The sequence below is a fragment of the Tetrao urogallus genome (genome assembly GCF_951394365.1).
Source record: "Tetrao urogallus genome assembly, chromosome: 24".
Taxonomy (NCBI): Eukaryota; Metazoa; Chordata; class Aves; order Galliformes; family Phasianidae; genus Tetrao; species Tetrao urogallus.
The window spans coordinates 4,398,931-4,410,540 of record NC_136837.1 but is presented as its reverse complement, the minus strand read 5'-3'; the positions used below and the strand labels follow the sequence as shown (position 1 = coordinate 4,410,540).

At 47.2% G+C, this 11,610-nt stretch overlaps 1 protein-coding gene across 1 annotated transcript; it reads left to right on the top strand.

The window, feature by feature from the left end:
* Positions 1–4,870: 4,870 nt before the first annotated feature.
* On the top strand, positions 4,871–9,847 carry DRAM2 (DNA damage regulated autophagy modulator 2; the record flags this gene model as incomplete). Its single annotated transcript, XM_079546330.1, has 7 exons — positions 4,871–5,001; positions 5,281–5,348; positions 5,928–6,067; positions 6,984–7,161; positions 8,889–8,971; positions 9,193–9,285; positions 9,695–9,847. The coding sequence occupies 7 exons, from the start codon at positions 4,871–4,873 to the stop codon at positions 9,800–9,802; spliced, it is 801 nt and encodes a 266-aa protein (XP_079402456.1). The 3' UTR covers positions 9,803–9,847.
* Between the last annotated feature and the right edge of the window lie 1,763 nt (positions 9,848–11,610).

Below are 11,610 nucleotides of genomic sequence, written 5' to 3'. Positions count from 1 at the left end.
CTGCCTAAATTTCATCAGCAGCAGAAGCTTGCAGCACACTGCTGCCTGATGTTACAGACCAAGGCACAGTCAGGTCCCTCACAGCTCCCTAGGGCAGTACACACAGCCCACGTTCCCTGCTCAGATTATCAATTGATGGCAATACAAATAAAGGGAAAGTTCAGCAGCTTTGAAGCAGCTGTGCCTCTTTGGTGAGGAGTAACAAACCCGTTAAGGAGGAATAAGCACGTTTGGTTTTTTCCCCCACTTTTCCTTAAGTGTAACCCAATCCAGCTGAAAGCTCGTTGCTTCTTTCAACTCTTAAGTGAGAGATATGCAGAGCTCCAGCTATCAAAGAGAGCTGCAATGAGAAGACACAGGGCCAGGAGCAGCACCTCCAGCACAAGGAGCTTTGTGGTATCCCAGCTCTCCAACAACACAAAACCCTCTGTACAGACTAACAGAGAGGTGGTGGAGACCGAAAAGGAAAGTTTGCTTTTTAGATGAGGGTCAGCCTATGTAAATAAACAGAATCAACCGTTAAGCAAGAATCAGCTGTAAATCAAAGGTCAGCTGCGGTGTAAGAACAAGCACACGGCAACTTCCAGCCCCGCTGCAGTTAACTAAGGCTATTTCTGACAGCACGGAGCTTCGCGAGCGGGAAGAAGGGCGCAGTGGGGAGCAGAGCGCGGCTCCGCAGGGAAGCGGCAGCGGAGGCACAGCGGCTCACGGCGGCTCGCGGTCCGCCCGGCCTCGGGAAACGCAGCCCGGGCTCCCGCGGCCAAGCAGAGCAGCGAGGCGCAGTGCGGGACGCGGCCCGGCCGCCCTGCAGCCCACAAAGCCCGGAGCTGTCGGGGGGGCACCTCCAGGCCCGGCCCGGCTCCACACGCGCAGCAGGCCGGCCCGGCGGTGCCCGTTCCTCGCCTCCAGCCCGGCCCTCCGGCCCTCCCCGCAGCTACACCGCAGCCCCTTCCCGCGGAACCCCCCGGCAGCGCACAGGGCGGCGGGACGCGCGCAGCCTTACCTCAGCCTCCCCGCCCGGCGGTGCTTTACGCCGCTTTTGCGACAGCCGGAAATGAGGCGGGGAAGGGGCGGGGCTAATGGGTGGGGGCGGGGCAGGGCGCGCGGGGCCGGGGCGGGAGCGGCTGAGGTAACGGCGCGGGGGCGCGGGGAGGGGGCTGGGTTGGGGGTTGGGTTGGGGTTCGCACACTGAGCCTGGCGGGTCCCGGCCCGCTCCGTCCTCCCTTCCGCCTCTCTCAGACACCCTTCGTCTCACCGCTCACCTCCCGGCACCGCCCGGCCGCCTCCGGCTGCTCCCGCTCAGCCCCTCCGCCCCCCCACCCCCTCGGTTCCTCCCCTCCTTCCTGACCCCCCCAGAGCCACATCCAGCCTGGCCTTCAATGCCCCCAGCGATGGGGCGTCCGCAGCCTCCTCGGGCAACCTGTTCCAGTGCCTCACCGCCCTCTGGCTGACAAACTTCCTCCTGATATCCAACCTAAACTCAGTTGAACACCGTTCCCTTGTCCCATCACCGTCCACCCACGTATCCAGCCCTCGGCCCCCAGCAGTTCACCCCCACACACGACGCAGCAGCTGCTGGGCTCTGGATGGACGAAACGCTCAAAACGAGCCCTTTGCCGTCGCTGAGCCGTGCGAGCAGCGCAGCCCGTCCATTCCCCGCGCTCTCGCTTTGCTCCTTTGCAGGTTCCCAACCTTTATCCGCTGTTATCGGTCTGACCCTGACAACAAGTTGTGCAAGGGATCGCTGCCGTGTCCCCCTGCGACTCGTCCCCGTCCAACCTTGCAGAGCACACACACTTTCTCTTTCTGCCCTCACCGCAGTGTTTTCGCAGTGCCCATTGCCGGGCTGCACCCGCCTGCGGGGCTGGGAGCGCAGGGAGAGGCTGGCAGTGCTTTTCCTGTCCCAGCACGGATTCAGAATTCTCCCATCTGTGTGCTTTCTGCTGTTTTTCCACCTTTAACTTTTTGCCCTTTGTGATCTCGGTTGTCTTTTATTTTTGTTACTTCTGTAGTTTCTGTTCCGTGTGCTCTCAGTGCTGCTGCCCATTTCCTGTGCATAAAGCAAGCTCTGTGCTTTTAATGCCCTTCCTCGACTTGCCCTCGATATGGTTTGATACGATACCTGTCACAGGTATTACCTGAGGGTCAGCCCTTCCCCGTTTAGCACACAGACATGTCTACAAAACAGGATACAGGTTTTAGAAAACAATCCTGAAGAGAGAGGCTGCCCATGGCCTTGATATCATCAGTTGGCAAAGGGCCTCGCTGGAAAAAAAGCAGGAGGCTGAGTGTGTTTTACTCCTTGCTGTTGAAAACAATAGGACAGGATGAGGCGCTAATCATAATTAATTGCAGGGCTGGCCAGCAGGTCTGCCTCTGCACAGCATCCTGCAGCTGTACAGCGAGCTCAGCAGAGCTCTCACATTGCAACCAGCTGCCACGCTGCTCTGTGCATCTGACCACATGCAAATGGTGGTGATTTGTGTGCAGGGCATTGCCTCCAGCTGTGGGGTGGGATGGATCATGGGGATACCCACAGTAATCAGTTGGGAACAGTTTAATTGCACTGGGACAATTTTAATTCCATTGGAACAGTCGCTTTCAGGTTTCTGCTGGAAAGCTCATTTCAAGTTAAACCCTTCTATAGACAAGTTATATGAATCCAAAAGTCTTCAACCTGTTCTCCTGCATTGCTGCTGTCCCACCATACAGGTGCTTCACTTCTTAAACCACTTAAGAATAGAAAAAACATTGAGTCAAGCCAAAGGTGCACCTACCCAGAGTCCTGTAGCAGTGACTAACAGAAGATGCTAAGAAAGAGACTAGTGTAGATGAAAAGATTGAGAGTTACCTCACATCTGGAGTGTTTTCCTTCATATCTCAACCATTTAGGGGAAAATGAAGTGGATGGGGAGCTTCACCAGAAGGATGACTCTGGATTCCTCTTGAGGAATTCATTCAACATCCTTATTCTCAGGTACGTGGCATGTTTGTTTGTTTGTTTGTTTGTTTGTTTGTTTTCAGGCAAAAATCTGTTAGTTCAGAAATAACGCTAAGGCACTGATAACATTTAAATGCTAAAGGTAAATCAAAATGCAGATACCAGACTGACTGCCCGAAGTTGCTTTGAAGTTGGAAACAGATTGCTGTGCAAAATACACATTTCTTTCATGCAGATTCCAAATTCACACATTTGAGATATGGGATTTTGAAGTTATATTCATTATGATCTGTTTTGCATGAGGGCCTTTAAATGAAAGTCAACATTAGAGGACAAATGTTACATTAGCTTAAAAATGAAAGTATAAGGGTCAGAAAGCAAGCAGTTTCAGTGGTCACTTTATTCTTAAGATGTAGAATGTCTTCCTTACAAGCAGCTGAACCTTTAGTTTTATAAGGATGTAATTCATTCTTTTCAAGGTCTATCAGTCATGGGTGGCTGTTGCTCTGTCCCAGGAGCGTGCCTTGTTTGAACCACTGATACTGTAGGCTTCAAGGAAGCACAGGCACGAGGCGGTGACGAGTTTCTTGCAAATGAGCAATGCTCATTATGCGGCATTAGCTGATGAATCTGCAGAGCTGGGCTTCCGTGAGCTTCCCTGGACACACAGGTGGAGGAGGTCAGCAGAAAGATGCACCTTGGGAAGAGATGCTTGGGAGCAAGCAGCAGCAGCGCGCAGGATGTACACAGCAGCAGTGCTGAGATGTGTGGGAGGCGATCAGCTCTGCTCTGTCACAAGATTCACTCTTCTCTATTTTCAAATTCCTTTCCCTCCTCTGAAACGTATTAACTGTGCTTCCTGCCTCTTTCTCTCTCTTTGTTTTGCTAGTCTCCTGCCTTTTAGGCATTTCATGCCTCCTAAAGCCTCTCAGTGCTGCCTTATTTCTATATTCCCACAGTGCTATTGGCCTTTCCTCACATGCTGCTAGATCTTTGTCTGGGATGCCCTTGGATCTGCATTCTCTGTTATTCTTCTCCTTTTCGCTGTCTCGTTTTCCATTCACAGGTCCAGAACTGGATAGCATGTGAATACGTAGTTAGCAGTTTAACTCCACTGTAAATGGACCTTTCCCTCCCACCTGTAAAACTGCAGCACTGTTCTTCCACCCATAGTCATCAGTTCTTGAGTTCAAAGGTTGTGGCTGGTAGCAGTCAGCTCATGCTCGTAGGTATCTGCAATGTTATTTAAGTGATTCTTGTAACAGATGTTGAGTCACACAGCATGACAGGCACTAAATGAGTGCAGATATTAAAGTAATTTTAGGTTGTTTTCTCAATGTCTGCCCAGCTGATTGTTAATGGAAATGAGAGGCTCTATAGGAGCTACTATCAGTTAAATTGTCACTATCAGCACACGTCCTCTGTCACAGCCTCGTTAATTCTAACACAGTGTTATGACTGGATGATCTTGAAGATCTTTTCCAACCGAGGTGACCTGTGACTCTCCGATGCAAGGGTGAGAAGAAAATAGAGTCAGTTATTCACAGTGACCCATCTGACCTTCTTTTGGCAGCAACAAATGCCAAGACATGCAGCAAAGCGACACTGGTCGCTGATTTCTTTTCTCGTGATCTTCTAAGAATTTCAGAGTTAACATTTCCAGATGTTATTTCTGCTTATTTATGATTGCTTCCATGCCCTGAGGTCAGATACTCACATTAGCTTTGCAGGACAGGACTGAGAGCGACACCAAATGCATTCACATATGCACAAATGCATCCTGGCACAGCCTCTGCGATGAGAAGAGCCATCCCTGGCAGCACCTGCAGTCCATACGAATAGGCAGTTTGCCTCAGAAAAGCCAAATGTTGTTAGTAAATATTTCTGTTCAATTCTCCACAGTGTTCAGAGTTGGAAGTCAGCGTTGAAATGTGGTGGTTTCAGCAAGGCCTCTCTTTCTTGCCCGTGGCTTTGGTTGTTTGGTCAGCAGCAACATTTGTGTTTTCATACATCACTGCAATCGTCCTCCACCATGTTGACCCTCTGGTGCCCTACATCAGGTTGGTAACATTCATACAATCTACATTTCCAACTGCAGAACACTGAGGCTGTACATGTGTGCCTCTAATTTTGATCTTTCAGATTTCCAGGCTCTTATACATTTCCAGGTTTTAATGCTCCTTATTCACCTTTTGTGATGAATGAAGATCAGAATACAAGGAATATACCAAAAATGTTCATTCCTGGTTCTAAGAACAGCATGCTTCTTATGGTTTCTTTGTAGACTGAAAAGGAAACTTGAGTTACAAATATTTTTAGTATTCATTTCTTTCTTCCAGCGATACAGGGACAATACCTCCTGAGAGATGCTTATTTGGGATCATGTTAAATGTTTCATCTTTCCTGGGTGAGTAGAGAAAGGTGTCCCTGGCAAGCTGCACATAGTTATGGGATCACATGGTTTTAAACTGTTTACTTATTAAGATCATTAAACAGCCCATAATTCTCATCAAAGCTAAATTTCAGGCAGTTAACTTACTTCTGTTAAGTGACTTAGAGGAAAATATATCACAGGGATGTTTCCTACCAACTGCAGATTCCAGAAGGTTAAAAATGCAGGAGAGAGAGAGAGAGAAAGAGAGGAAGAGAGGAAGAGAAAGGAAGAAAGAAAGAGAGAGAGTGAGAGAGAAAAAGAGAACAAGAAAGAGAATAAGAAAGAGAGGGAATAGTGGTAAGAGGAATATCAATGCAGAATTAAGGAAGTCATCTTACTTGTGCTTTGGTTACACAGAGAAAAATCAATGTAGTTTTTCAAGTGAAGGAGACCAGAAAACCTTAGTAGGTCAGTTATGTCAGCTTTGACTTCCACATTCCCACGTTTCCTAGGGCAGTTTTTGTACTTCAAACAGGTGCCCCCATCACTCAGCACATTCTCAGTTAAAAAAAGGAAAAAACAGTTTACTGCATTTGGGTTCTTCATTCTTAGGTATGGCCACCATGTATGTCCGTTACAAACAAGTCTATGCTTTGAATCCAGACAAATCCAGGATCATCAAGCTTAATAAGATTGGCCTTCTGCTGGGACTGATGAGCTGCTTTGGACTTTGCATCATTGCAAATTTCCAGGTTTGTGTCCAGAGTTGGGTGTTTGTTTACTGTGATAAGATGGGATGGGGGAGGGGGGGAATTAAAAGCAAAACTTTTGAGGGAAAAACCTGTTTGTTTGTTTGTTTTTCTAATCAAATTCTCTACAGAAAGCTGTTATGGGTAAGTTTGAATTTGGAGTTTCTTACATATTTCTGATTTTCTTTATCCACCGGGATGCGTGAGCAGCAAGTCACAAAATTCCAAACCATCAAAAGAAAGAGAAGTTCTCTGTAGCAGCGCCTTTAGCCACTAGAGGTTGCAGCGGCTCACTGCTCTCCGGCTGGATTAGGGCCAGGGAAAAGCAGCTCTTGAGAAGTTCCACCTTTCTCTCATTTCCCGTAGCACAGCTCAGTCAGGGATAGGAGGAAAGGACAAACGAAGCTTGTTTAAACTGCAGTAGTTCAGAGAATTGCTAAAGCTCATTGGTTTTAACCTCATTTGGGGGACTAGAATTGCATGTCATGTTTGTCTTCTATTGCATTATCCTTCATAGACACAGAGATTCCCTGGCTACAAGTATTCAGCAGGCAGTCTGCTGTCACTCTTGTTACCTTCCCAACTGCAGGGATTCCTCCATTCAGTTTCCGTATTACTGCTCAGCATGATAATGAAGGCAGCGTTGATGAATTCCTGCAATTGAGATATAGCTGAACTGTAAATGAGCTGCAACAACATCCCCAGAGCAGCAGTACAGAGGGCTGCCAGGCGTTGGCTCCCAGCTAACTCTGTGGGCTTCCAAGAAAATGTCTTAAGTGCTGGCACATTCCAGAACTCTTTTGTTTGGAACATGAGAGGATGACTGTGCGCGTGGAGCACCAGCAGGTTATGGAAGGAAAATATTCCCAGAGTTGAAAATTAAACCAGGTTCTGTACAAACTGTTCTTTCTCTCCATAGAAATGTATTCTGTATTACATCCACGTGGTCGGAGCCTGCCTGACATTTGGAGTGGGGGCCATTTACATGCTGGTTCAGACCATCCTCTCCTACTTGATGCAGCCAGAAGTTCACAGCAAAGACATCTTTTTGATCCGACTGGCCGTGCTGCTCTGGTGCTGCTCAAGCATTGCAAGCAGTATCCTTTCACTGCAACGCGCCTCCATGGAACAGAGCAGCTTCCACAATTGTATTTGCAGCTATGTTTGTTTAACCTGCTGGCAGGACAGACTGTGCTACAGAAGATCTACCATCCTTAGTTTTACAGCTTGTATCATGGCTTTTCTATCCAGTTTTACAGCTTGGAAACTTCAGGAAAAAAGGGCACCATCAGGGTAAGCCTGCTAGCAGGTCACAGGCTAACAAAATGTTGCAGTTCTGTGATTGGGTACTACTAGAATGAGAAGTAGAAAACGTAGCATAAAAGAAAACACTGCCAACCCAACTGTGTGCAGCACAGTGCGCTCATACAGCTGGATCCCTGAGCAGGTCAGAAAGTTCTGGCACTTATCACAGAAGCAGCTGTGGAATGCATTGCCAAGGTTGATTCAGAAGAGACATGTGACCTGCCATCTCCTCCCTTGCCCATCCTAGAAGTCAAAATACAAGAAGTTTCTGGCAGACTTTCCCAACAGCCTTCCTTTGGCTCTGGAACTCATCATTCCCTTTGAGTTCCAAGTTCTGTAAGCAGCCATAGGAAGCAGCCATAGAAATCTAGGCAAACTCATTCAGAAACAGAGCATTTCTCCTATCCAGAGTTATCTGACAATTAGGAAACTGAACCAGCAGTTCCTATGTTCACTCCTAAACACTGTGTTTTGAAAATCGTGACTCAGTTGCATCAAACAGGATTACAACACTAAAGCATTAGAATTTACATTCCAAAGACATGAGTCCAAAAATCATTGCCTAAATGCTGTTCCTGCTGCAGTTGAATTGAGGCCACCTATTTAATCCCTGCTGATTTTATTTATTCCTGGGCTGACAGCCACAACCAACATTAAGCCATAGACCACCTCACTGATTGCCAAGCTCCCATTCCTGCTACTGCAAAACAATGTAATTTGGGTCAGGCTGGTTATTGGTAATGAAGTGAGGAGGAGAAGGCTTAACATGGCAAGGAAGTCAGCTATGAGATTTTTTTTGTGCTAGAGAAGAATGAGATTTTCAGCTCCAAACAGTTAAGAGCCAAATACAATTGGAGCAGAGTGAAAGGGAGCAACATGAACTGATTCAAGTTAAGAACCTTGTACAGATGCCAAAAAAACCCCACAAGATCTATTGAGGTCTGTAAACCAGTATGGTCTAACCAAATTAGAGGGGAGTGTAGAAATAATGATATATGCATACCTATATATATGGAAGGGGAATCAAAGGGAAATTGAGTATTTCCTAAATTAACAGTTCATCATGTAGTAAGGGAGAAGTGGTAACAAGAAGTCGTCTCTGGCCATGGGAGAAGTGGTTGTTTCCGGTAGTGGAAGGCGGAAGGAAACCTAGAAATGCTTATCCACTGCTGGATAACTCAAAAATAACCAATGCTGGAAGTGGTAAGCATGGTTCACATCCATCACAGCCTAAGTGTTTCCATGCAGACGTTAAGGTTGATCAAGGAGGTACAACAAGGTGCAGTATACAGAGATGACTGATGCACTTAGAATCAAGCTTTTCATGCTGGAGCAACCTGCAAGTCAAAGGGAATGATGCGGAACTGTTCACATCTGTTAGCATTCATTCTGCTGAGGAGACCTGGTAGAGAACACACAGGTCTCCTTACAGACTCCCTTTGAAGCACCCCAGTGCCAAGGCTGGAATTTCCAAGTTGCTCCTTCCTTGTCTTGAATCCTCCTTAACGTATTTCCACAGTGTTTGTTTCCTCAGTTGTCTTATACAGTGGCCTGTATGGAAGAGATCTTGTGCAAAAGTTGCACTGGGACCCCCAGGAAAAAGTGAGTAAAAAAAGAAAAAAACAAATGTTTTAACAAACTCTTCTACTGAGTTCAGCACTTCATTTTTAGAGACCCCAGATATCCTAAGGGATTTTGCTTTCTGAACAGAGTAGTTGTAGATGCAGGGCGTCATGTGTTCAAGCCAACTTTGTGCCATGACAGTCACCAAGACTTTCTCATACTGATTTTATTTTCTCCCCTTCTCTCTCCCTGTTACACAGGGCTACACGGCTCACATTGTCAGTACTGCCTCCGAGTGGTCATTAGCATTCTCCTTCCTCAGCTTTTTCCTCACCTATATTCGTGATTTTCAGGTAAAATCAACGTTGATGTTATGTGCTCTGTTTCTCCAGACTTCCAATAGCCTGACACGATGCAGGGTGGTCTCTTTGCCTGCTTCTAAGCTTGTGTGTATCAGTCATCAAGGCTGGAGGACCTGTGGTGTGAACAGCTCTGAGCGGTCCTTTCTTCCTCAGTAGAGAACACTCCTACTGCGTTGGCAGCATCAGTCGAGCTCCAAGCAGCTTCACTTGCCCGATCTGCCACAGTCACGGGAGGTTTGCTGTAGGTGAATTATGAAGTTTATTATGCCCAGGAGGACAGCACAGGATTGGGTTAATAGTTCAGGAGCTGATCTGTGTTTTGGTCTTTCATCCAACTGTCCCTGCTGAAGAAGTGATGAGCCTGCTAAGCTGTGGTTTCTTCCCTTTTTTGCCTCCACAGAAAATTTCCCTGCGTGCAGTTGCCAGCTTGCATGGACAAACCCTTTATAACACGCCACAGAGCTTTGCGACTGATGAGCAGAGGCTGCTGACAGCAGGGAGCATCTAATGAAGGCAAAGAGAACGAGTTCTCTGCACAACTCAGGAATGTAATAGCAATAACAGTTCGTACTTCTAAGTGTTTATTTTATATATAAAAGAAAAATGAAGTGATTGTATTCTACTTGACACAAAGGGCTTTGCTTTTAACCCACGCAGCAATGCAACGTTATCAGTATTGAACACAAGCCTGTAACATTTCTACACATGCTAATGTCATGAAAGAATTAAATGAAGGTTATTAAAAGATACATGTGTCATCTCTTGCCAATGGAGAGGCAGCACAGAATTCAATTCCCTTGGCCTGTTCTCTGCAGTGTTCCCCATGCCAAGCACTTTGGGATGCATGGAATGCTTCTATCCCACCAGCTCTCCCATTGGAGCTGGCCTCTGCTGTCAGATGGGCAAAAAAAAAACCAAAACGCATTAAACATCAGGAACTATGGTAGCTGGAAGATTACAAGTACCAATGGAGTCCTGCATGTGATCTTGATGCCCCTGTGTGCTTTTCTAAGCGTCCACACTCAGTCTCCACTCTGACTTCCTTCCCCACATCGGTCTCTGTGGTAATGAACCTTCACATGTTCCAGCAGTAACTTCTTGCACTTTTGTGCCTTGTTTCTGGAGCAGCATCTTTTCCCCTTCCACCTGCCAGCAGTGCTCTTCAAACTGCGCCATCTGCTCTATTCTTGCCACGTCCACCTGTGCAGGGAGCTGAGGGCTCTGCAAATTCTTTCTCCACATCATCTCCCACTGCCAACCTTGCCATCGGAAATCAGCCGCTTGTCCGCATGTTGCAGGGAACCCAGGGTCACTTCCATGTGATCCAAAACAGCTTGAAAGGTGAATGTGCACATTTTCACGTGCACTTTTCATCACCTGATGAAAGCAGTCTGCAGCAGCTGGCTGCTGGCACAGTTTCCAGGCAGCCTCTCACGCTAAGCAACTCTGACAGCTGGGTGTTCTCATACAGAAGTGCTGGTGCCTTGGTGGGCTGACCTCAAATGGAGCAGTAACACCTTTGTGCAGGGATAGTTCTTCTGTCCACACACTGACCACTGCGTTAGGTTGATGTCAGCTGGCCCACTGCTGTCTTTGCCTTTCAACCCGCTGTGTCCAGTGCTCCGTGCCTTTTGTTCTTTCAGCCCCCAATTCCTAGAAGACTCCCACCATCTCTTCATGAACGCTTGCTTGAAAGTGAGTTTTAACTCATAGCCTAAATCCACGACTTTCATATTGTTGTGTACTTAACACATCAAGCACGATGCCTTCTGGTGGCCACTGATAGGACCCAAGGGAATGGCACGGAGGTTCAGCTTGGACATCACAAAAAGGTTCTTCACCAGATGGTGGTCAGGTACGGATCTGGCTCCTCAGGGCAGTGGTCATGGCACTATCAGTGCTCCCAAGATCCTAGCTTCCACTTCACAAATAAATGCTCAGTAGATCATAGACTTTAAGGGACGAACAGTGCAGAAAAACCCAATCTGCGCTACAGACAACATGGCTGCACGAGGAGCAGTTCCAACAACCTGCAAGGTCCTGGGCTGTTAAGTCACTTTGCTGCTACAACTTTCCCATATCGGCACACCAAGAGGTTTGTCTTCACTCTCAAAGATCCTCTCAGCTTCCAAAAGAGCTCTCCAAGAGATGCCTGCTCTTGCACAGATGTCTTGGCTTCGACTTTCTGAATTGCCCATTTTCCATTACTCAATCACAGGGAACCAACTTCTTCACTTTCTTCTAACAAATCTGACTGATCACGTTTCTTCAAAACCTTGCAGCAAGGATTCTTCTCTGAATTTTCACTATTTTGTC